Source organism: Leuresthes tenuis, unplaced genomic scaffold (genome assembly GCF_036924035.1).
Source record: "Leuresthes tenuis unplaced genomic scaffold, fLeuTen1.0.hap1 SCAF_4, whole genome shotgun sequence".
NCBI lineage: Eukaryota > Metazoa > Chordata > Actinopteri > Atheriniformes > Atherinopsidae > Leuresthes > Leuresthes tenuis.
In genome coordinates, this window is record NW_027325358.1 from 14399107 (window position 1) to 14426764 (window position 27658).

A 27658-nucleotide genomic window follows, 5' to 3' on the forward strand; every position below is an offset into this window, starting at 1 on the left:
AGTTCCATTTAAAAAGGGGCTTGTCACATGATGTAAAGTCAGGTTTCCTATTTGTGCTACAATATCTCTACAGTGGGATTAGACTATGTAAATTAGCCTTTGTTCCCTGCATGAATGACAGCTTGAATATGACTCAACGATCACTCTCGCTGGTGCTTTCCAAATGTACATCTACATGTTATGGCAATTTATTGAACAATCTGAGATGGAGGCTATCCTTGGATTGTACCAGTGTGCTGCCGTTGGTCCTTTTGTTTTGCTCTGCTGTGGAAAAGAGAGTAGTCAAAGTGAACAAACTCAATAACTCATTATGGAGTAAAACTAAGTGTTAATACTGTCTGTCCTTCTTATTCATGCTTCTTTGTTCTTCACTCTTCTTAGTTCTTTGTAACCGATTTTGTCCTCTTCGTCCTCTTTGTGATGAAATTGTTGGGTTTTTTGTTGGCTCCTTCGAGCTCAAGATAACTTCCAACCAATCAGCATTTGACCTATGTCTCAATGAGCAATTTGCCATTTATTCTTCACTGGACCGCTTTTATTAGGCACTAACCAATCCAAACTGGGAACACCAGCTAATTATCCCAGTTACTGACTTGTCATTTTTACCACGTGTTTTGCAGTGTTTAACTTGATCAAATCTTTTTCATTTACTAATGCTTAAAGAGAAGAAAAGTACATTTATTTCAAGTGCTTTAACTTATCAAATAAATCCACTCATTTGTTCTGAGTGCTCTCAGCCAGGTTTCAGATCAAATTAAGCTCTTGAAGGGCTTTGTGTTTGTGTGCATTCACTGTGTTTACTGTGCTTCTCTTTTCTGCTGACACATAACAACATTCACTCACAAGAGCAACCACAAAGGCATACTAATGTTTAAAACTAACCCTAATTGTGTGTGTGGGTGTGTGGCTGAACATGTGATCCATTGTCCTGTTGTGTCATTGATATTGTAGGTGCCCTGCAGCTACCATAATGAGGAAATTTCAGCAGCGGTTTAGGGCAGAGCAGACAACACAGCACTGTCTAATGAGACTTCATACATAAGACAACACTGAATTTAAATCAGTTGATGCCGAATATGATGGATGCTGCTGGAATCTGCTTGATCTCTGAGTTTAGAGACGTTTGATTACACTGTGAAAGGTGCCCTGAAAAGGATTTCGGTGTAAAACTGCAAACATTTTATGAGACTAAATGAAAAAGCAGAGCAGCATTAGAGAAGAACTCAAAGCAAATGTAACTTAATCTGTTTCAACATTTGAACATTTGTTGTTTTGGTATTCATGGTAAACCTACGACATTTATCTGTGTCGTATCACTTCATACCCACAAGAGAAACCACAAAGTATTTCAGCAATTGATCCAGCTGAGATTTTTAGAAATATGTCATTTATGCCCACCCATAAGCCTTCTGCTCTACACTGTAAAATGTCAGCGCACAAATTTACTATGAGGTGGTGAGGTGAGTTAATGGCAGTGAATCTGAGGCTGTGGCTACAGTGGCTGGGTCCGAGCTGCCGATCAAGATATCAACAAAAAACATTAAAGCCAAATTATCATAACAAGGCAAAGTTATCAACCTAAAATCATGAAAGCCCAACTCCAACATTATGGCCTGTGAGTTAGGCAGAATAAAAATGAACAAGGTTCCAACGCAGCACATCTGCTTTTAATTCTTACTTTCCAAACTAAGTTATCCAATGCAACACACTTATTCATATGTTACTGCAATGACAGTCTTTTTGTGAGTCAACATAAAACTCCTATATATATACTCATATAACATAAGTAACCTGAAATTCAGTGTATAGCAGCACATTCTGAAACTCACGAGACATAGTTCAGTTCAAATCAATATAATTCAAACCAATTCAGCCTAATTCAGTTTAATTCAATTATCCTCAATTCACTTTAATTCAATAATACTTTATTGACCCCTGAAGGGAAAATATTTTGCTGCAGAATGTACTATTGTATAAATATTTAATTGAAATATTCAGAGATCACCATGAATAATTTGGGCATGTTGTTCTGTAGCTTGGCAACAAGATAGCTGATAAAGTCACGTACAATGTTGGCAGGTAACACAGGTGAGGTCTCTCAAAAAACAGCATTGACAGAAACTCACAACCTACAGTTCAACATCCAGGGTGCAGGGACACTCCTTCTTTGTGCAAGTTGAAGATTAAATCAGATGTTGCTAACAAGCACTGAAGTCCTCCCTCCTTTACTGTTAACCCTCTGTCTGCAGTCTCTGTCTACTCCTCTATAGTCTGAAAGCCAAGTAGATAGGTTAGGGTATGGGAAATAGTCAGCTCCTTCCTCATCAGGGCTGGTCTGTTTTATCTGCTACTGTTCTAACATTTCCAATGCAGATCAAGTAAAGGAATGGTTCAAACTGAATCTTTATTTCTCTCCATATTGTCCCTTTCCTGGATCCTAGAAATCTCCTCTTTACACATGTGGATTTTTGGTCTTATTCCAGACATTACTTGGGCTTTGGAAAGCTCAATTAGCAGCTGCCACATGCAATATGTTATAATGTGATAACGGAAGTGCCTATATGGAAGATCCATGGCTTCTATCTTAGAATTTAGGGCCTCTTAAAGAAAGTCACAAGATGAATGTGATGACATGCAAGAGATTCAAGGGGTAAGCAGTGGTTCTTTAAGTAGGGAAAATTGTGCAGTAATAATCCCTTGCCAAAAAAAAACTAATTATATCATGCTGTATTATAGATGTCTCCTGGTGCTTCTGTTGAGTAGAAATGGAAATATGCTTGAGATCCTAAAAGTCACATTTGACAAAGTTTCTCTGAACAACACTCAAGGGAAGCTTTTCTGTTTACAGAACACACACGCATAAGCTTTATAGAGTTTGCTGTTGATTTCTACAAAAAAATGAAGAAATAAATATATTAACTTCTAAGTAATAGTCAGCCTAAACTGGATTTAGATTTGGACCTTCCTCTTTCAATGTTCAAGTCTATGGGCATGTAACTGAACAAGTACAAAATTGCAAGCGTGACAGCTATTCTGAGAGCAGCTCTTCGAACCAAAAGCAAGAAACCATTATTATGACCCCAAACCGTCCTCCTAAGTCATTGCCATTGAATAGAATCATATCGATATCCAGAATTCCAGTCCAGAGTTTTTGGGTTTTGCTTAAGCTACAAAACAACACCATTTTCTTGTAAAAAAAACAGCTGAGTTTATTGATTTTCACCTCATCCCCCTTTCTATGTTCTATTCAATGCTGAACTACTGAACCGGCCCTTCCTTGGCAGGAACAATACAAATATTGAGCAACCACATCTTTAGTCACATACCATACATTTTGGCTTTGCAAAGTTGAAGTATGAAAGAGATTCAGCGCACCAGATGAGAGAAACAGCCAGTGCAATCTTAAATCATTGGGTTTCCTATTTAAACTCTTTCCCCCATCAAGCCTGATTCAGGAGGGGGTGAAGAGGTTACACCTGTTCTGGCCCGTAAGATCATTAATTTGGCAAAAAACCTTTCCCTCACCAAGACACAGATTTACCTTTTGAATAGGGGGTTAATATTTATTCCAGCCCTAGATATCATTCAAGATGCAAAAAATACATCATAAATAAGTGAAAGCACAAGCGCACACATTCACACAATAAATATATTCATCCAAAACATTATTAATAAATAACAAAGGCGATCTGATAACACCAAAAATAAAAGATAAAAAGCCCAGCACCCCGTCGACATGGGTTATTTGGAGGATGAGAGTGAGTGAATGCAGGCCCACAACGTCCCCACCAGCCTGCACCCCCTCAAGAACAGGACTGTGGTCGAGTCTGGGGGAAGGACAGAGGACCTCCTGTCTCTTCCCAGAGCTGGGTTCATAACCCTCCTCCTAACCTATTGCCATTGATAAGAGTCATATTAATATGCAGAATTATCCAGGGTTCGGGTTTTGGAATAGGCTTTAGTGAAACTGCTCACAACTAATATAGGGATATATTCTACTACTGACAAAGGAAGATACTTGAGTTCACAAGGCAAATAAAAACACTGAAGCAGATTTATAACTGCACAAAGAGACTAAGAGAGCATTTACAACTGTGTGACAAAGATTTGACAAGCTATTGATTCTGCTGCTTCAGGTCCAAAAACTGACAGGGACCAGATTGAAATCTGTTCACATAAAATCAACCACTCAGATAGATGTTGTTTAGCCACACTAGTTTTATATTTCCTTTATGTAAAGTTATGGTTGACTCTATGTAACCCCCATGGTTTTAGTTGATGTTGAACATATAGCCGATTGAGTTATGCGTCGATGAATGGGGAAAAACGTGAGAAAAAAAATTGTACTGTGATGCTCTGTGATTTCCATCATATTACAGTCCCCTCCATCACAGCAAGTAGGATTGTAGTGAGCAGGATTTCCATCATGTTCAGCCTCGTATCACCAGGTGCATGAGGCACATGAACATGTGAAACACATGGGGCATGCAACAATACAAACATGTACAGGCACATTTACAGGTCGTGCAAATACTTTTAACAAAAATGTGTTTATGACAAAGTTAGAAAAGGTGACTTGTCTTTGATTGTTTGTCTGTTTTGTATTTGTGTGTGTGTGCTTGTGTGATTGTGCATGTGCTCAGCGGACACACTGATGGTGATATTTTACAGTTGGCTGCATGTATCAAGACAGGAAGGAAATGAACAGCTTGAGGTGTCTGAATGATGCTTTTCAGCTGCTGCTAGCTATGTCTGTCATGTGTGTTTTTCAATGTGAGACAGATAGAAATAGAAAGAGGGAGGAAAGATGCTTTCCTCTGTGAATTATGGTATGTGGCAATAGTAATTTGTCTTGTGAAGTTCTACAGACAAACTTTGTAAAAGTTTTTAGACAGCCCCATAACACGGTCCACCTGATAGAGGACATAAGCTCTGCTTTCTGTTCCTAAGGGATCTATCCTGCTCCCTCTCGATGTAACATTTCCAGATTTTACTGAAAGCTCTGATGACAACAGATTCCCACTGTGAAGCTGCTTGTCGAGAATAATTTTGTTCCCTTCCAAGATCTCATGATACAGTTCTGTCAAATTGACAAATCAGTCAGTAGCCTTTTTTCATTTAGACTTCTTTCCATGCAAATTGGAAATGTTCCCATAAAGATGTGGATAGAAACAGACTCAGTACCTATTGGCCAGAATCAGGCCAGGGACACTGTGGTTCAATGTTCTATGGCTAATAGTCCACGATGACATCCTGTTACCAACAACTGTAATGAATGTAAGAAAGTCAGACTATAGATTCAACAGAAACTAGAAACCCATCTAATGAGTTCGGTCCTCTACCAAACTCTTTTCCCTAACTCACAGTTTACGAAATATTTTCATCTGTTGCAAAATGTTAGAGGGTCTGGGTGGCAGACAAAGTGATTTACTTTAAAATCAAATAATGCACTTTATACTACGAAATGGATGCTACACCAGAATGTGAAGTTCAACAAATATTATTTTCCCTTTATAAACAGCCAAATTTCTTTCATCTTATGTCAAATTTTAAAGACATTATCTAAATGTAAGCAAATAATTATTGGGGGCAATGCTAATTTAAGTAATCCACTCAGATGATTGTTGCTTACCTTCTAAATCGATAAGGACCCAGCCCTCTTGGCTTCCATGTGATTTAAAGAATATAGAGAAATTTCCTCTAATTTCAAGAAGGATTACATCATTACAAGGTTATAAAAAAGTTATGTATGTTCTGTGTTATAAAAAAGCTGTTTCCAAACTGCTCACAGCCAGCATCCGAGCCTGAAACGTAGATCTTCAATAAAGCACCACTTTAACACCACCTTCAGAGAGACAGGTCACAGTGACCACTGCAGCACTAATGCCACACTCATGCAGGACAGACACATAATGGCAGATTTGTATGGTGCCTGTGTTTCTGTGTCTTCATTCTGTCTGGAGTGTAAAGCTACGTCTACTGGAAATGAGTAATGTTTCTGAGTGGATAGCGGAGTCCATTAGTTTTGCATGTGTACAATGTTGGAGCCTGACAAATCCTTTTATATCACTGAGTGTGCATGGGTGTCTATGTGTGTATGTTTATTTGTCTGGGATCACACATAGCTTTCAGACATGTTTATCTTCAACATTAGTGTGTGTCCGAGTGTGTATGCATGTGTACTTCAGAGTGTGAAATCCCATTAAGTGTGTTAAAACCCTCTTTGGCCTACTGCCTGCTTTAGCGACACAGTCTACACACACACACACACACACACAGTTGACACACCTGTGTATGTGTTTGTTTTTCACTGTGGGCCTGTGTATCAGTGTGTGTGAGTGAGTAAGTCTGTGTGGATGCGTTGCAGCTTTTGTGCTCTGTCAGGTGATGTCGTCATTTTCAAACGTACATTTTGCACCATAAACTCTGGACTGTGTCCGAGCTCATGTTGAGTTTTCTACCAACATATGTTCAAATGTTGTGAATGCCAAATTAAATTATAACCGAAGGAAACGATACGTGAAAAATAAAAAAAACAACCGTAAATTGTTTTTTTTTACTTTGTAATACAATATGGTAGGCACACACAATCTACCAAATACTAAACGAAACACTTCAGAAGGCTAGGTTTCAGATTTTTGGGGCAAGACGTTGCAGCCATTCAGTCACAGGAGCATCAGTGAAATTCCCCACAGATTTTGGGTGAAAAATGTGGCCTGTTTGTGGAAATGAACATTTAATACATTTTACACAGCATCCCAACTTTTTTGGGAATTGGGGTCATATGATTTTTCGAGTCAGTTCTCCATACCCACAACCACATTTTAATGTTACTGTAGAAAATGCACTTCTCACTCACTTTGTCAGGGAAATCACAATAAATCATATGGCATATCTCCAGCCTGGTACGGTCATGTAGCTCAGACTTTTTCCACCTCTGCGCTCATCTTTACTCAGTGCTCCTCTCTTTCTGTGTGCCTCCCTGAATACTAAACGCATTACATAACCAGACAATGCTTCGCCACAGAGGTTCATCCATGGCATCTCATATGTCCACTTGTCTCTGCAGGAGAGTGACAAGTGTGGCGCTGCAGGGTTGATGGAAGAGATCTATATCAGCACTGCCTATTGTTCTGGCATAACCCCCAAACTGCAAAGAGAGAGAAACACATATACAGACAGCAGGGGACTCTGCTATGAAAGAAGAAGAAGAAAAAAAAAAGAAAGACAGATAAGCCAAATACATTATATCAAGATGGGAAAAGTAAAAGAGCTTGCAAGAATGATGTTTTTTCTCATTATGCCCCAGTTGAGACACTTCACAGCCCAGGCTGGGTGGGAGGCAGAGGAATATTCCTATAATCGAAATGTCCGTCACACCAAGTCAAAACGTTAGCTTAACCTTAAGCTTAACTCTCCCATCTCTGCCTTCATCAGTATCCTCACCCTCTCCTCCTTCTCCTCCTGCTCATTAAACACCCCTCAACTTCTTGAAAAAATGAGAAAGGGAAAGGGGTGAGAGGACATAGGCTTCCATTTCTCCTCAGGGATTTGTGAAGTTGGGGGATGTTCAAACCTTATTTCTGCAAAAGTCAATCACTCTTAACCGACGAGGGGAGAAGGGTGAGAATGAGAGTCAAAACGAATTACACTCTCATGGATGTCTCTGAATCATGTGGGCGACAGACAGATGCACATTTGCATGATTATCCTTGCAGTGTGAAGTGTAGTAGAAGCTGCCTCAGAGTGAGCTGCTTTTTGATCTGTTTCATTCCCATATTTGCTTTCTTCCTTTTCTCTTCACGTAGCTTTTCCCCATGATCTAATCCAATCCAGATGAGTCACTTTCATTGATTTCACAAATCTCTTGTGTCATTTTTGACTTGTAAAGTATATCTATTTGTTGTGTGTGAGTGCAAAAATACCAGGGCCTGAAAGCCTCTGTGCTGCCCAGAGAGAGAGTGTAAGATGCTTTGATGTAAAGTCCCAAGACAGTGAGAATACATTATTTCTTCCCAGGCTTGACCACAGTTTTACATCACCATGTCCTTTGGAATAAATAAGCTATGTTATGGAATTGTCTGCCCTTTTCTTTTTTCTTCTTTTTTTTATGTGCTAAATCAATTTTTAACTGGGTTGCACCTTCTGTGGTATAAAGTCTGCAAGGGAGACTTCAGAATCAAGGCAATCATAAACTTTGGATGAAGTTCAAGACAAATAAGACGATGGCTTTGGGCACAGAGAGACAGAGAGACAGAAGCAGAGCATCTAAAAAAAAAAAAAAAACTCAAATTTTTTCAAAGCAATGACAACTTCCATGGATTCAGCTCCCGCAGCTCCAATGAGGTTCTTGAACTCCATCCTAGAAATGAGCTTCTACATTTTCAAGCCTTTAAGCAGGCGAATTTACACAATGAACTTGTGAATATCTTTGTCAGGGCTTGTAAGCTACAATAGGGAAAAACTGTATACTACTAACGTCCATGTTTCTGTGTTGTGTAAATACCTAAATAATTTGGCAGTAATCCTAAAATAGTCCAACAAAGGCTGCGCCTAACAGCGTGTGCAGAGAAGCCAGTAAGTGTAAGTAGAATCAAGAGCTTTGCAGTTACAGGAACTGTAAGTGGAACATTGAGGTGAAATCCCAGTGGTCATTGGCAAAAGGCAGGGTACACCTTGGACAGGTTGCCAGTCCATCACAGAGATAAACACATACTCTCTCACACTCACTCCTAAGGACAATTTTAGAAACCTAACATACATGTTTTTGGACACTTTTTTAGGCTCAACTATGTTTTGAAAGACTATATTTTATGCAAAACCATGAGCTTTTTTAATGTCATTTATGTAGTTTTGTTGCCTAAACCTAACTTCAGCCTAATCAGTCATGTTGCCTGACCAAACAAGAATGATGATGAAAGTAGAAAGAAAAAAGACAACTAAAAAAACTAGGGATCAAAAAGAAACAAATGGGACCAGATGGAGTGGACCCACTGTGTCCAAAGTGAAAGCTACCTCCAAATACACATTTGTTTGCTTTGATACTTGCTTGTGCAAGTTACACTACATCACACTCAGTGCTGTACATGCCACACATTACTAGAATTAGTTAATTAGTTAATTAAATTCAGTTCACAAAGATTAAAATGGTACTAATTCATGTTGATTTCTCCCTTTTCTTATGAGCTCCTCTGAATTCTCCACACATGATAGATGTACTCGCTTTCACATTCATTAGATGAAAACGGTCCTGTTCAGTTAAGAATTGAGAGAATTGAAAGGATGAACACGGCAACGTAACACCTGTCACATGTTCCACTAAACCAAAAATAAAAACATGACAAACATTGACTGTCTATGTCATTAGGAATGTAGCTGCTAGCTTATGCAGATTTTTATTTGAATTCCCACTGTGTTACTTTGGGTTTATGTTATTCAGTGTGAAGAAACTGCAAGTAATTAAACTATATTCTTATGCTAGTACTAGGAGTATCTTGCTTATAGTTCAGCCCCAACTTTATTTGGAAAATGCATTGTAGTTCAAATACTTTGATGTTTTTGTTGTTTGGTAGTGAACCCTTTTGATTTTACCAGTGCTTCTTACGGTAACTTAAGCTCCTTTGACCAACCACAACTCGTACTCTTATCCTGACCGCTGCGATGGCATGCCCAGGCCCAGCATTTGTCATGCAGCTACCACTCCACACTGACTTGACCTTTGTGTTGAGCCTGTGCATTGCCCACCGCTCACACAGTGAGATTGTCATCATGGATAAACCTCTTAAATCTCAGCCTGAATCACCATGGCCATGATTAAATAAAAACATGAGACAGTAGTAAAAAGGCATTTTGACGCGAAGTCTAATTATTTTACAAAGTAGTTGCTTAGTTACTGAGAGAGTCCATATTGTGTTCATTTACAGCTTCATGCATTTTTGGGTGGTCTGCAAGGAGGAGTTTACATGCTTTAATGTTGCAAATAAGCACATTGTTTACTTCATAGTATACACTGCAGTAGAAGAACATCTACTGCAGTCCGTCAAGAGCTGCGTCAGACTTGGTGGATAGCTTTCTGCTGAGTATTACTTTTGTAAAGATTTAAAAGATAGTAAAAGTTTTATGGTCTTGGAATTGATATCTTGGAATTAGACCAGCAGAACTGTGACTCTCGGCTGATCAGCATTAGGAAGCCATCCTGCATGCAATGAAAGTCATATCTATCTATCTATCTATCTATCTATCTATCTATCTGTCTGTCTGTCTGTCTGTCTGTCTGTCTGTCTGTCTGTCTGTCTGTCCGTCCGTCCGTCCGTCCTTCCGTCTAGATATCTATCTAATACAAGTCAAACCTTAAAAAAGTTATTCCAGGGAGCGCTAAATTGTAGATTTTTACACAGCAGACTTTAAATTATGTTACCAACATTGTCATACAGTGTAAGCAGAGGCAGTTGAAAAAGGTTAAGTTTGTTTGAGCGGTAACAGAGCTTTGACCCCAGTGCTGTTGCACTTGAAGATGTTTGACAATTGGATTTTAGTGTGTGTATTAAAGGCTATGTTAATACCAAAGTTTTATATGGCAATAAACAATATTTGCCATGTAAAGACAGAGTGTTTTGATGTTGTCCTTACCAGAAATGTCACACACGCTGTGTGTGTGTTGTATCTTGTAGCCACCAAGATGAGGAAGGCCTTGTCTGCATGTTAATGTGCCAGATGATTCTCAAAGAATGACACAGCATTCTGGTGTCACGTTACAACAAGCAAAATCAGAGAATAAACTTTTAATCATCAAACTCAAATGTATTCTTAAAAGACCTTTCTTAAAAGCATGTACAGTTTGCATATACACTACACGCCAACAGATATACATGGTATTGTACATGTGTGCTATGAATCTTTTTTCTTTGTTCTCTGCACCACCATCATCATTTTTCTGTTGATGGCCTCGAGCAGCTTGGGTGCTGCTGCTTTCCTCAGTGATTTAGAATAGCAATGGGAGTACTTGCTTGAATGTGTGACGCACCACTACACACTGAGATGGGGATCTGCAGGAAGCATTTTTTGTACGTCTTTATGTGTCTAGTTCACAGTGCATATAAGACCACGTGCCTGTTATTAATGTGCTCATATTTCTACCTCAGTCACAACCTGCCCAGGGCGAAATCCATCTCCAAAGTGCTGCTTATCAGTCAAATGAAAGAGAAAAAGGGACATTGGGGTGTTGGTATATGCCTGCAGTTTGCATTGGTCACAGTACAGGAAAAAAATCTATTTAGGTGTATCATACAGGTTTTAAATAAACTCCGAGGTTAGCCATAATTGTAACTTGCACTCGATTTGGAAAAAACATAATAACACTCGGCACTGAGACTCTATTTGCTCTAAGACAATCTCAGCTATTCATGGAATGGATATTTGAAATGGTGCTCCATCTTGACATTTCTGCATCACAATTGCTCTGCAGATATATCAGCTGCACACATATAATGTGAATCTCCTGATCTACAACATTTAAAAGGTGTAGATTCAGATCTGCCGTTGAATTTAAAAAAAAAAAATTACATGAGATCATTTTTAAGATCATATCTAGCAGTGTGCTTACTTCCTCTTTATAAAACATGCCAAACATAAAAAAATTAAATCTAAAATCAACAGAAATTGACAGCCGCAGTCATGTGATTCCACCTCAATGCCAACACAAATGATTGTGTAATCAGAAACAGCCATGGACAGAAGGAGAAATCTCTGCCACCTGTGTGATCTCATTTTTTGATATGAGATCACATTTTTTGATAATAGATCTCAAAGATGGCAGAGAAAGTTGAATTATTGTGTGAACTAAAGATTGGGTGAAAATTAATCCAAGCATGCTGGTTGGGAGTTTGTCGCTGTGTAGAATGAAGTGGGGCAGAAAGAAGGAGCAGTGGCTGATACTGAAAAGACTGTGCCAGGCACTTAATTCACATAATACACCTATGACTGATGAGTAAAAGTATTAAAGTATATGTATTAAAGTTAATAAGGCATGAATGCATCCATCCCAAACTGTAATACCAGGAAGGTCAATCTGCAGAAGCCACCAAAGTCCACTCGGCTCATTGTGATGTTCCTTAAAGTCATGACAGAGTACAAAGTACCAAATAACAGATAATAAACAAAAGGAAGCAACAATATTCAAATAGGATGCAGCAAAGCAAGGCAAACAAAGATTGCGTTCAATTAATTAAAATGTTGCAGAGAAGAGTAATAGTTACTGTCAAAATTTGACCAATTCTTTTGGCCAATAGAATATCTTGTGTCCCATACATGTGGCATGAAATGTGACATTTCCCACACGTGTGGCTGATAAACTCAAGAATACAGGTGGTGATTTCCATAGTTGCGGCTTGAGGGCTGTCCTGATTTTTGTGATTCAAATATGACTTATTAATGAGCTAAAATAAAAGTTATACCATGTTTGAACTGCGCTCAATAGCCCCGTACATTTCAAATGAAAAACATGTATTTTTCCCTTATCATTCCTCTGTCATAAGATTTTTCATTCAAGTATGCCTATAAGGTGAAAAATTCTCCTTTTTCAAACGATCAACAACCAGCCAAAAACCTACCGCACATTTTGATCAATAGTAGAATTTTAATAGCCTGGGGCATTTTTTAAGCTACTGAAAAAATTACTTTACATTTCCACTGAGATCTACAGAACACTCACTGGAGTGTTGCAGTTGTTCTGTTGGTCACACAACAGCTTATAAAGCAGTCAAACCCAGAAGTGCATTTCAGCTTTTTCAACTCAAAATCTGCTGCATTACACGTCTCTGTGGCTTGTGAATGCTTTTATATGTGCCAATGGCAGTGAAACAATGTGAGATTAACATTTTATTGCTTTGATTTCCCACTTTATTTGTCATGATCAATTCTTCCACTCTTCATTTATTCTCGAGCTCTCTTGAATATTCCAGCATGTGGTAACCCTGTATCTTCTCTGTAAATTGAAGCAGACATGAATGACTGAGTCTGGATGTTCAGTTTACAAACTGGAACAAGTATTCCTGTGGTACAACTTGAAGTTAACAGATTTTATGAGACTTGATTTAGATTAAACACAAAAAGACCGCAACAGAGAGTTGGAAATGAACTGCTGGGAATGCTCTACCAATCAGAAATCTTCCGAGCAGCAAGCCCCATACCCTGAAGGTTTCAGGTAATCTCAAAATGTATCCTTACCAGGGTTGTTTGTGGAGGTGAAATTTCTCACCTCTCTTATCGTTTCTGTAAAGAAAGGGGCAGAAAAAAGGTGCATGCGGTCAAAATGCAGAGCAGTCCTGTGCTCCTCAGCTGTGGTTAATGACATCATCCTCCGCTGCTGGGTAACACTGCTCCTGCATTTCAAGAAGACAGCTCACCACAGTTTTACTTAATGTTTCAGTTACTGGAGTCTGTCTGTATGCTCCAACCAATCTGCTAATTCTCCTCTGACCTCTCAACAATTCACCGCTCTGTGTTTATTCTGGGATATGACTTTTAAAAGGCGAACAACCTCTGCTACAGTGTAACACTCTAATGTTTTCTAAGGTAGTCTGTAGATCTTTTTCAAAGAAACATTATTTTGAATAATTAACATTCCTGGATCAGGAAAAAAAGGTAACTTTCAAACAATTGTCTATGATATGTCACAAATATCAAACTAACACAACGAAAAATTCAGTTTGGCAGGAGAAGAAAGAATAGGTTTAACCCTCCTTTACAGGATTCAGGATCGCTGTTGCGATATTTAAGCTCTTTGTTATGCTTTTTAAGACTCTTTCTCTGAACTCTCCAAGTAATACTGTGGATCATTTTTGTTGTTGTTGGATAATCCTATGTGGCAAGGAAGGTCTGGGGGAGAACGGACTATCAGCATACAATAAAGATGCTGTTTCATTTCAGAAAGCTTCATTTTCTATTGTGTTATATTTTTAATAGTTTTATCAAATGCTTCGTTTATTTCTTATATTATATTCTTTTTATACTCCAACAAGCTACTGCCTCACAAATTATGATCAATGAGTTTGTATGGAGAGTCTCCAACATCTGACTTAACTTCTCTCGGGTAATTAAATCAAAGAACGATTAACTTTTTTTTTCTCTTTTTGGCTTGTTAACTGCCAGCTTTGCTGGTTAACACTGCGTGTGTGTGTCTGCATACCAAAATAGGGATTTTCTACAGGAGCAAGGCTCAGTATCCTGCTTTTTGGCACAGTGTGGGAGAAAAATTACGCTGCTGTCTTTGTGCATTATAGTGCTGTCTCCAAGACCCGATTTAGTGCTATCTAGGTTTTTTTTCACAGAAAGAATCACCTGACTATATATTCTATAACTACTGAAGGCATGACATCATTACGATCCTCCTTTTGGAAAAGCAGGGTTTGACCCACCTCAAATCTTTTTCCATATGATGGTTTGTACCCCATAAATCTTTGAGTGTGACATGACAGGAAAGTAAGGATGATGCTGAGTGCTGAAATATTCCACAGGGCTGTTCTCCACCACTGAGGAAAGGCCGTGCGTGAGTACACATAGTGAGTGTAAGCGAGGCGGGGAATGCGATGAATGATGCAAAATGGAAAAGAGGCTGACAGCCTCTTTAGAGTTCCTTCTGCCTGTATCATGTTAGCTACAAGTGTATTTACTACATAAGGAGGATGAGTGCAAGCCAGTAACTGTAAGTGCAACCCACTTACACCCACATACATCCCCCCTCCTCGACCTTCCCTCATGTGGCATGTCAACAGACATCACTTACCATGGTGCAAGAAGAGCCCAGGCAGGAATCAGCTGTCTCTGCATCTTAACTGAACTGGCTGGTCACCCTGCCAGGTCTGCATCCTCTCTACACCCCATGTTCTTTGTTCTCAACAGTTTGTTTCCTATAGCTTAACTCTAGGTCAGCAAAATGGACACTTCCTTTGCCAGTGGGAGTCTGCCTGTTTGTGTGAGTAGCTGGCAGCAGTTTCTATGATTTCTGTGTCAGCCTACCTGTTGTTTGTGTGATGCTCTGTTGGAGGAAGTCTCACCATCAAATATAGATTGTGCTGACTTGGAGGGAAAGATCTTCCATGCTCATATATTCCTGTACACACACACACACACACGTGCTAGTTTAGATTTGTGATGTTAATGTAGAGACATGAAACTAGGACATGCAGGTTTTGTTCCAGGCTTAAGAAAAACTGACACTGACACTGGATTATACTTTAATTTTTGTTTTGACGCATAACAGGACGTACATTTCACTCTATCTTTATTGGCAGTTGATTATAGTTTCAATGATCTCACTCTTTGAAATGCCAAACATTTGCTTTTTGAGGATTGTTGGATTAAATAGAACAATGTTTTTTTTCGTTTCGTATTTCTTATGCACAGTAAACTCAATATTTGACAACTAGTGGTTTGTTTACAGTTCATAAAGATGTTTATGTTAAATACAGGTCCGTGAGAGGATAAGCACTTGATCTCGTCTTCTTTCCATACAGTTTTGATATTTGCACTGGTGGTTGACTCTTGTACAACCTTGTGCCCAAATGCTTACTGTAAGTAAGGAGTAAATCCCAAGAACACATAAAAGTCATTGATAGCTAGAACAGAGATACTGAGACTAGAGCCTCAGCTCTTTGAGAGGACAAAAAAAGAAAAATTCAGAAGAGCTTTGTCTCATTCTCAAAAACTATTGATCTCATTTATCCTCCATCTCAGATCTGAGGTGCCTGGCTATTCATTTGCAATCAATAACAAGAGAGAAGCAGCCAAAAGATGCTTGTCTGGGAGGCTGGACCTTTTGCTACTTCCCACTCCTTCTCCTTCATGCCTATGATGTAATTTCCTGTTTATTGCTCTCACAACTGAGAATGGCCCTTTTCAATGAGAACAGGCAGCCTTTATTCATGTCTTTCTCTTCCCAGCCTCCTTTTTTCATACAGAATTGCCTCCTCTGCCGTCCGCCTCATTCCTCTCTCTCTTCCTCACTCTTTGTTCCCATCATCTCACCCTCAAGCTTGTCCTTAATGCTTTCCTTCACCCACTTGTATCTCCTCTTACTCTTCATGGCTAAATCTGAGCCCCCTTCATTTTCTCGCCACCCTTCTGGTTCTTCGGATCAATCATATATCAGCTGTTTTGATTGCTTATTTCTATTTTTTCTTTTTTTTTTCCCAGGAAGAATTTTATTTAGAGCATCTGAATTAATTAGATACAGTCTCAGAGCTCTGGCCATTCTTAGCCAAGGCTTGTCAAGGCCCTGAGGCTAATGGAGCAGCAGAAACTGTGTGTCTGAATTTACAGCAACAACAAGCTTTTATGATCTGCAGGAGCTTGCTGTATATTCACAGCAGTGTTTGCACTAACTGACCTTATCAAATAATGGCTCTGAATATTAAAAAAAAAAAGCGTGTGCATGGCGAGATGTGTGTGTGTCACATCAGACGGTTACACAAGAGGGAGTAACTTCCTCATCATGCTGTTAACAGGGTTGGGTATGTTGCATCTCACAAATAAACCAGTGTGTTTCATTAGCGAACCCCTTCTAACACCCTCCTCCCATCTCTTTCGTCCTTTCCCACCAGGGGCGAGTTCTCACATCAAGTACAGAGCAGCAAGCAGTGAGGAAGAATGAGAAGAGGTGCCAGTCAAATCAGAGATGCAGATGGCCACAGAAGACATGACTACCAGCCAACCTGGCACCAGTGCACCTTCCAATTGCCAATTTATACATAAAACATTAAATGTAAACCCATGATTAAACAATTATACTGTTTACCTTGACACACATACTGCCAGTAAAGTGACCCATTCCTGCACTCATTTCTATTCAAAAACACTCTTATTTCCTTGGTTTAACACAACACATATTTAGAAACAGAGACAGTAACCATACCGTGCCTGTTACTGTACCGCTTAAATATAAGTAAAACGAGCAACTGTACCCCAAAGTATTACAATATAAAACAAGCCCTCGCTCCCTTTCCAATGGCTCTAGTCTACATGAATGAATGTTAGATGGCAAGCATTTCTGGTCTGCTTTCTCAGTGACAATGACATCCCAAATGGCCCAGAGTACAGGACAGCTGAGACATAACGCGGCCGGAGGTTCTTCATCAGGGATCTTATCCACAGCCAGTTCTTTCCTCTGTTGGCTTGCCCTGCTGTCAGCATTGCGGTTGCCAATGGTAACAGCTGACTGCTGGCTTATCGAAGGGGAGAAAGGCTTTGTGTGGCTGGCTATCTGCAGTATGAACCAGCCTCCATATGAGGCTATCCCCTCCCACATTAACAGGTAAGAACAATAAGAGCTACTATCAGAGTATTTAACACTTTTGACAAACATCTACAGACCTCTCATATCTCTCCACAGCACTATTGTTGATCTGAGGCTAAATGAGAACAAGATACGGTCAGTCCATTATTCTTCACTAAGTCGCTTTGGCAACCTCACCTATCTGAATCTCACCAAGAATGATATCAGCTATGTGGAGGATGGAGCATTCTCAGCACAATTCAATCTGCAGGTGAGCAGTGACACAATATGAATTCATATATTTGTGTATACACATCCATGAACACACATTAATATGGAAGAACAAAAGAAAGAAAAACAGTGTCATGTGCTTTTGTCTAAAACTGTACCAATTAGACAAAATGCTCAATTTGACTAAGTGTACCAATTTGTCTAATTGTTGCATTTGGTAAAAAAAAAAGAAAGAAAAATACTGGGTAATGCAACAGTGTAGATGATTAATTAAAATTAAAATGTAAACACTTAGCGTGTATTATACTAATAGTTTTGCTCAGTTTTAACCAGGTGCAAAATAAAGCTGTTGTTTATGTCTTTATCCAACAGTAGATAAGTTTTGTAATTACATTCTGTCTTTACTTAAAACTCTGCATCAAGCCACAATGATATTTTGATACCAGCCGTTAATACTTATCAGTTTTTTTGACTGATTTAAATTGTGTTATTGAATCATCAATACTAGACTGTTTCAGTTAAGCTAAATTGATTCAATTAAAACATTTAGCGCTGGTTTCTTAATGACACCCTAAAATAGTATACTACTGTATTTTTCATTGCATGTTGCTGATAACATTTCACACACAAACTTGAGTGTACATTCCTGTCTTTTGAAATGTTGTGACTGCAATTATTTGCTAATATTTTATTAGCTACTTTATTTTACTGAAAATTGTACAGTGACAACTTATCAATATATTATACTTAAATTTTACAACTGAAAAAAAAAATGCAACAAGGCCAACAAAAGACCAGGAAGTCAGTAACATGACTAGGTATAGAAGATAATAGGAACTGCATTTTCAGGACGAATAGTTTGAAAAACTGGAAAATTCTGCATAGAAAGGTCTACTGAGAAAGGTAATACTGAGTCGCATCCTGCACATGTAATGAAACTCATTCAGACTGAAAAAAAATACAACAAGGAAGGCACAGGCACATAACTTTATCCCTTTTTAAAAAAATGACCAGAGCTCTGATACTGCATCTCATTAATTCAGATGCTTTAAACAACAATTGCATTCTGCTCTTATTATTATCATTATTATCCTCTTTACTCACTCAAAGGGTCGAGATTTTCCCAGCATAAATTTGCAAAAACAGACACAAGAAAGACAACATCCACTCATTGATGGCTTCCAGAAATACTCAGACAACTTAGCCACGATGTACTGTGATGCTTTCACATCTACCCCAGCTGCTGTAGCTGTGCCAGGAGGTAAATGTGAACAAGAGAGATCTGAGTAAATTCAGCACAACATAGAGGCTTAGATCACCATGTGAAACACGAGCTGTACTGAACCATCATCTATTTGTTCTGTATGTTTCCAGCTTGTAGTGAGCATTGCCTGGCACAGGCTCGCTCTTCAAAGATTAGGATAATCCCACTTGTCTTTGTCTCACAGGTTCTCCAGATGGGCTTTAACAAGTTGAGGAACCTGACAGAGGGGATGCTGCGAGGCCTGAGCAAGCTGCAGTATCTCTACCTCCAAGCCAACCTGATAGAGACTGTTACACCCAGCACCTTCTGGGAATGTCCCAACATAGAGAATATAGACCTCTCCATGAACAGGTGAAGAGCATGAGTGAAAACTTGCTGTCCTAGAGCTGAAAAGCCGATTACATAACTGACAACTCAACTGTCCATCAACTCAATTCAGTTTTATTTATATAGCGTCAAATTACAACAAATGTCAACTCAAGGCACTTAAATAATACAGTCCAATTCAAGCCAATTGGAGTTCAATTCATTGCAATCATACAACATTTATATCAGTATTCTATACTTTCCATTAATGTTGCCATTTTGGTTCTAAGTAGCATGCAAACTTTGCACTTATTGCTTCACTTAAAATGTTGGGGGGTGGGGTAAAAACACTCATCTGCTCATGCCATTTCCCTCTAAGTACTATGGACAGATTTCTCTTAGAGGTGTGCTTGTACTGGAGAGGAAGTGGCAAACAACGACAAAGGGGTTTGTGTCTGCAAGTTTTATTATCACAAGAATAGGTTCACAAGAGACACGGCACATAGTTCCACTTACCTTACAAAAGAAAATCAAGGCTCAGTCTGGCTGGTCTCAGTCAAACTACAAATGAATGAATTGGATAGTAGTTACACAGTTAGGATTTCTCAGACATCGACATCTTCTCAGTCACAATTCATCACATGCAGACGTTTGATCAGGAGGCAGCTGCATTGGACTGGAATGCAGAGGGTACCCTCAAAGCATCCCCTTTGGATGTGTGGGGTTTTCCAATCTGGTAACATACCTGGGGACATGGCAATGTGAAAACTGTCAGCAAAGCTTTTTGTGATAAAATGCATATTATTGTGTATTCATCAGCGAAACATGATGTTTTCCAAACCATAATCAGACACTGTTCATACCTAACCTTAACCAAATACTTTTGATTTGCTAACATAGTAGCAGAAGAATAAAGTAAGTCAAAATAAAGACCAGAACTGAAAATAAAGAAAAAAGAAGGAGAAAAAGAAATTGAAATACCGCAGTGTCATGGTTGGACTCGAACAAGAGTCTCGTGGTTAGGAGTCAGGTGTCTGTTTCCCTCCAACCTCACTCATCAGTCCACATTAATTGTTCAGAGGGCAGCCTATAGAATGTTTTCCTGTTGCCATTTACTGTAGCAGCCAGTGTGTCACTGACTGGGATAGAGAGCTACCTGGCATTATATAGCTACTGAGCAGTTAACCATGCATTAAAAACTGCAGCGAGTTGGGAATGATAATGTCTTCTTCATATATGGATACATAAATATTTCTCAATTCTTGCAAAAATGTCAGAAAAAGAAGGCAGCTACTTGGTTTTCTATGTTAAGCATGTTGGCAAATTATCATACCAGTCAGACCAATACCAGACTTTTAAAATACACGTTTGTCCACCCAAAATCATACAAAATTGAGCTTCTCAATACAGTTGAGGACTGAAACACTCCTGCATGTATATGCTCAAGTGGCATCAATGAGCCAAGGTGCTCTGTACATGCTCCACAGTTCCATCTTTTTGTAAAAATGGGGAAAAAATGGAAAAATAATTAAAAATGTAAAAAAAAATATACAGCTGAATTCCCAAGAAAGCAGCTCTCATTCACATATTTTTCTGTTTCCTTTGTCAGTCAGCCAAACCTGTCAGTAATTAGGGCAGAAAACAGACCATTAAGACTGTTTGTCAAGTTGTAGCCATTTAAAGCCATTCCAGGCTGTTGTTCTGCTCTCATAAAATTCTGATTTTAGAACTGCAGCATCATCCGACAAAATCACAGTTGCTGTAACTTAAAGGCAACTTCTGTGCCGTGAATTCAGCTAAAGTTAGATGTGTGATGATCTCCCACAGTGAAAGTTAGAAGCTCACAATCCTCCAGAGTCGGAATCTTGTAATTCATTGTTGTACGACGGTATCTGAACAAAGGGAAAGAATCTGGTACATTTACACTGCCGTTAAACTGGACATTTGTCATATTTTGTAAATGGAGCAAAGCATCATGGCAAATATCAGGCTTAGCTTCATCTCTAAAATGGTACTAAAATGGTCACATCTTTTTACTGATGTTGGGCAGACCTGTGTGGTAAAATCCTCTGCCAAAGAAGCAGAGATACTTCTTTTTTCATTGATAGTATCCTCAGTAGATAACATTAAAAAGCTGTAGCAGGGCACTCTCCCTTTTTCCCAACAGAAAGAACGGCCTTGTTCTCAGTGATAGTAGCATAATTAGTATTGATCTTTTGACCAAAACGCAAAGCAATACCAGTAACAAAGAAGTTTAAATGTCTTCTGGGCTCACTGAAAGATATTTTGAGAGATGTTTTTATTTTACCATGAACTGAATGCAAACAGTATAAGGAACAGGTACTTTTAATTGACTGTGTTCAACCGTGTAAGTATATCTGAAGAGATTCCAGATTTCCATTAAAAAAACATCCTCTTTGTGTCCCTTTAGGATCCAGGTGTTGGATGGCAGTTTGTTCTCGGGACTTTCCAAGCTGACCACCTGTGAACTTTATACCAACCCCTTCAACTGCTCTTGCGAGCTCCTGGGTTTCCTGCGCTGGCTCTCAGCCTTCCCCAACAGGACCAGTGAGAGGATGGTGTGTGATTCCCCTGCAGGATTTTCAGGCTACAACTTGCTGAGCCAGAATCCCCGCATGCCTACTCAGCGCAATGCTCTGCACGTGCTCAGTCTTGTGTGCACAGACGATGGCAGTAGCATGACACCCTTTTATGTCATTGACTCTACTACCCAGTTGCCCGATTTCGCTTCTCCCTGCGGACTGGATGATTGTGCTTCTGGTACCCCACCTGATGAAGTAATAAGCTCGAGTCCCATATTCTCTGATGTCAAACCAGCGATGACAATAAAACAGGTGCAACATTCAAGTGCTGTCATAACGGTTCAGATTCCAAATCCGTACAGGAAAATGTACATTCTGATGCTGTACAACAACAGCTTCTACACAGACATCCAGAACCTGATAAAACAAAGAGAGGATATTGAGCTAAAAAACTTAAAACCTAACACTGACTACACTTACTGCGTGGCTTCTATACGGAACTCCCTACGGTTCAACCACACTTGTCTAACCATCTCCACCGGTCGCAGAGCCAGAACTGAGAGGATTCCCAATCAATCGTCTGCCACCCACTACATTATGACTATTTTAGGCTGTCTGTTTGGCATGCTGCTCTTCCTCGGCCTTGTTGTCCACTGCCTGAGGAAGAAGAGGATCATGGAGGAGAAAGAGAGAAAGATGAACAGGATCCAGAGGACTCTAATCGAGCTCAAATATGGTGGAGAAGCTGATATAGAAGGAGGGAGTGGAGGATCTGTTTCTCACAAGCTTGCCGCTGGGGACAGCCTGTCCAGAATGCCCTACCTGCCCCAGGGTGGCGAGATAGATCCGTACAAGCTTCAGGAGGTGATAGAAACACCAGGACACAAGTCTGCTAAACTTAACTACATGGAAGTCAGAGGCTCGGGCATTGAAAGGGAGAGGGAACGAGAGAGGGACCGGGAGATGTCACCACAAGCAAATCCCCAGGGCTCAGTAGCAGAGATATCTACAATCGCTAAAGAAGTGGACAAAGTTAACCAGATCATCAACAACTGTATAGATGCTCTCAAATCTGAATCAACCTCTTTTCAACAAGGAATCAAATCCCCCTCATCTGCAGGAGGAGGAGCGGTTTCGACTGCAGAGCCACAGCTGGTGCTTCTATCTGATCAAGGAGAAAGAGGTGAAAGAGGAGGCGAGTTCCTTTCCCCAGTGTATAAAGGAGGGAGAGGAGGAAGAGAAGAGAGGGGGAGGGGATTCCATCATTCACTGCAGCGACACCATAGCATGGAAGCTCCTCCAACCTCCAAAAGGCCCAGTACCTCCTCTTCTCCTGGCTCCGCCCGAAGCCCTCGCTCATTCCGCTCAGAGGGAGGGTACCACTCATCAGAGTCCCGTTACATTGAGAGAACTTCCCCTGGAGAAAGAGGAGAAAGAGGAGAAAGAGGAGAAAGAGGAGAAAGAGGAGAAAGAGGAGAAAGAGGAGGAGATGGCATCCGTACTGTTAACCCAGCAGCAGTTATCTTACGAGCCGAAGCCCAGAGAATCCGTCAGTACAACGAGCATCGTCACTCCTATCCTGGCTCACAGCAGCATCTCCAGGAGCTGCAGCACCCACAGATCCTGCAGGAGCTCCACCACCACCCAGGGGGCCGCAAACCCTCTGTGTTAGACCCCCTCACTCTCAGCAGGCAGGCTAAGCAGCGTGAGTTAGCCTACTCCCAGCTTTCACCACATTACCCACTCTCGCCCCAGTACCACAACCTTAGCTACTGCTCCAGTCCTGAGGAAGACGAGGAGGAGGAGGGGCTCCTATGCACCCCAACCCTGGGGCTCTGGGAGAGATTCAAACTGCACCGTAAGAGGCACCGGCAGGCCTCCATGGAGGATGAAGGCTATGTGGCTGCAGGACACGCGCTGAGGCGAAAGGTTCAGTTTGCCAAGGATGAAGATCTTCATGACATACTGGACTACTGGAAGGGAGTGTCTGCCCAGCAGAAAGCCTGATCCCACATGTGGAGACCGCTCACATCTAGAACATGGAAAACAACACTGAATCCATAACATATTGATACAATTACATAGACTTTTTCATTACAGACATGTAAATACACACAAACACACACAGCTTACAAGATTTACAGATTCAAAGTGCACATACATATTTATACAAACACACACAAACAGGCCCATACTTGACACAAACTAAGCCTTTTCCTCCCAGAACATGGATGAGGACCAAACTAATATATTATCTTGAACTCCGAAATTCTTAACTTATAGAGACCGAGTTAGTTTTTGTAATGTAATGGAAATTATAGCTCAGACTTATGTAGCTATTTGTACTAAGTTTTGAATGAAGAAAAATAGAATCAACATAACAAATAGAATCCTTAAGTGTTGTTAGGAGACCCATCCCGAACATCTCAGCAATGTTTTTGATCTACCCTGACACTAACCTCTATCAAAAATCATTACGGTGGTGATGGATTAAGAAATGCTTTGCTGGGCTGGTTGTTTTATCGCGCCCTGCGATCCAGCCACGACGGCCGACATTTTTTAAGAGTTCTCCATGATTTGGGAGATTGAAAACATCTAAATGTTAAATTCTGGATGGGTCGCCAGGCAACAGTAATATTTAACTGTGCTGAGAATGAGTAGGTAGCTCTCACCAGAGAGTGAGTATAATGTGCCAAATCAACCAAGGGGATAGTAAAGCCCTACTGTGTACCAACTTCTCCTCACCACTGTTTTTATATACAGAATTGAGAAAAAAAAAGTACGATATGTTGTTATTACTATTCATTATTCTTATTATTCCTATGATCCTCATCATTTATATTCTATTATTTGAATATGGCATGGCTCCGTTGTGTGACTGTGTTTTTTGACTGTTTTGAACCTCTCAGCTGAGAACAACAACAGAAACAAATAGTACAATGGAAGAGACATTTGAGTCCTCCTTTTCTATCAAGAGGAATGTGCTCTGTCTGCTGAGCCAAAAAAACAAGCCGGCCTTTTCTCTTGGTGAACCCCTACTACACCTGCTCCTCATCTCTCTAAAAAGTGAACGCTGTACAGATGACAGAGAAGTTCTATATTTGCAACAGAGGTGACTGTTTTCTTTGTACAACATGGTTTTGAGCTCTTTCAGACTTTTCAGAAACCAGAGTCCCAAGTTAGTTACCTACCTGCTCACTTACACTGGTACGTTTTTGATTTTGAAATTGAACTAAAAAAAAATCCAATCTTCAAATGAATGTCTTCAATTCCCACAGGGGAAGCATAACTGCACTGTTCAAAATCAAAAAACGACTCTTAGGAAAAGACCTGAAACTCTTAGTTATTTTCCCGAAACACTGTGTGTGTGTGTTTTTTTTAAACATTTCATTTCCTTCCCAAATTTTTATCTTTTTTGGGATTTCTCTGGTTCCACTGTGGTGCCATTGTGCCAGCTTGATAAATGACAAGTATTTGAAATACTTTTAAATACTAATATTTACAGACCTCTTTTCCTTCACATCAGTACACATCAGTTTGCCAAAACCAAACAATTTGCACAAACGATCCTCCATCATTGGCTTCCAGCTTCCCCTCTATCCTTCAATCATTTCTATGACCAAAGTACTGTGGTAGTAAATTGACCCTTAAAGCCCCCGACCAGGATCTAGCTATTGACCCACTATCACTTTGACAGTTACTACACTAGCACACGTGTACACACACACACTAACACTCTCACATACACATTCAAGCTTACTCATTCTCATACAATCACAAACAGATGAATGTATTCTATGAGGAGTTAATTCTGTTTAGCAGGTGGATTCTGATGTACGAGCTGAACTCAAACAGTTTTCTGTCCCTTGGCAGAAAACATCCTTCAGGTTGCCACTTGTGGCTCAGAACTGTAGATAAATACGGAATTATTGGCCCTCTACAAAATCAATTGTGACCAAACTGAGGCTCATTGGAGACCAGTTTGTCAAAAGACAAACCTGTCACTGCAGATGTTTGTTCAAGTACTAGCAATGGTGTCTTATATGAGAAGTGTTATGGTAAAATGTGATTACTGTAGTATCACTTGTGTGGTGAGCAGACACTATGTGTACTATATCTGAAATATCTGCAGGATTTAAATATTGCAGGCAAAAAAGACAAGATCATGTGCTTATTTACAGTAGAATATTCTGCAGTGAACTGTGCTATAACTTATATAGGAAGACAGTAACCGAGGTATGGAGTCAAGACAATTTCAACTCAGCATATTTTGTATTTAACAAGTGTGTAGTATCCACATTACTGACTATGATTTTTTGATAACAAATACACATACTGAGTAGATCGCACCCACGTTGCTTTCTGATTTGAAACAGAATCGACTCCAACCTTCAACAATACAACAGAAACAACAGAGCTGGTAAACAAGAGTTTACTGGTGAATGGACACACTGTAAAAAATAATGATTTTCTCTGCTGTGATGAGTTCGGAATGCTCAAGTCATTAATCCTGGTTAAAGCCATAATCATGGGTTAGTAAATTCTCCACAACTGTTTATAGCGCAACAAAGCCACATTAATTTGTGTTGTTAAAAAGACAGTTTTTTCCTCTCCTGATACTGCAGCAGCTATTAGATGGTTCCTCTGCTTCTGCAGCAAACAGTCCACCTCTGATCTGAAAGAAAACTTTTGAGTTGTGATTGGTTCTGACTCATATGCCTCAGATTGTGGCTTTAACTAAACGACAGCCTTAAAACACTTGATTTTCTTTAATCTTTTTAACTTTACTGTTGCTTTGAAAATTGGAAAGGAAAAAAAAACACAACTGATTTCATAACTTATACTTTCCTGATTGCAATTTTATAATTGCTTGATTCTTAAGACTCACTTGAGCATTCTTTGAGTAATAGTTATATAAATGTAGCGATGTATTGAACATTGTTTTTGTTTATTCATTCTGTTTATTAACAGTAATAGCCTGAATTTGTCATGTGTCGGAGAGCAGCGAAGCTCGTCTAGAGTAGGACGCCATCATGAAGGTGATCGAGGCGACCCGTCAACGGTGACCACAATCAGCGCTGCTTTTCTTTGAACCGTGATGAAGAAAAACTGTGTTTTTTGAGACAACAATGCCTAGAAAGTGGAAATAAACTGAGGTCCTACTGAGAACAGACAGACATGGCAATGGAGCACACGGCAAGGAGATCCTCAGTGGAAGCTTGTGTCAAATTCTTGAAGTGAATGTCTCAGGAGCGGGAACGCAAGAGAGAACTTGAGAGAGAGCGAATGCTCTGCCATAGGATCTCTCGGAGGCTTTCTTTATTTTCTTGTTGGAAAATTAAAATGAGCACAATAAAATAGCCTTCCTTACGCTGTCTCCTGTCCTGGAGGAATCACATGTAAGCCAGAAGTTTTGAATACATACAGGACTTTATTCCACACTTTAAAGATGTTTGATGAATTACTCTTGAGTAAATGTTTACAGGGTTGATCATTTGTCAAGGTTGTAAGATTTCTACTTCCATTTCAATACAACACAGGGAAACCAAATGTTGTCTGTGGTGCTCAGTGTTGAAGAATTCAACAGACATCTATTTCCTAAAAAATAAGCTATGTGAATTACCCCTAAAAGTATTCTCTATTTGGATAATAGTGCAATGAGGACACTGCCTCAGGAGCAACACTTTCCTGGAGAACGGAAAAATACCTGGATCTAGAGGGAGTTTTAATCACAGACTTAATGGATGCCAGGTGAGGTTTCTCATGCAACTTCAACTGGCATTCTTCACTCAGAGAGCTTTGAGTTTTATCTGTCCAGAATGGGATTCGATTCAAGTCTACGTCCACGATTACAATTATTTTAGCTTTCTGGGTTTACCGTTAATATCATTTACCTTTGCACACCATGAATATTGACCGAGTTATCCATCCATTTTCCATTCAATTCTATTAACGGTCACAGGGGGCCTCCCAACTGCATCTTGTGAAAGGTTGGGTACACCCAACAGTCCATCACAGGGAACCAGGATCCTCCTTACAGTGAGT

At 39.8% G+C, this 27658-nt stretch overlaps 1 protein-coding gene across 1 annotated transcript in view; it reads left to right on the forward strand.

The window, feature by feature from the left end:
• The window catches only part of LOC140305740 (protein ELFN1-like), a 112485-nt gene extending 85502 nt beyond the window's left edge, over positions 1 to 26983 (forward strand). The window contains exons 3-6 of the mRNA XM_072384716.1: positions 16599 to 17308; positions 17387 to 17540; positions 18949 to 19115; positions 21502 to 26983. Of these exons, the coding sequence (XP_072240817.1) occupies positions 17025 to 17308; positions 17387 to 17540; positions 18949 to 19115; positions 21502 to 23620 (2724 nt within the window). The 5' untranslated portion in view covers positions 16599 to 17024 and the 3' untranslated portion in view covers positions 23621 to 26983. The remainder of the gene's footprint in view (positions 1 to 16598; positions 17309 to 17386; positions 17541 to 18948; positions 19116 to 21501) is intronic.
• The last annotated feature ends 675 nt before the right edge of the window (positions 26984 to 27658 follow it).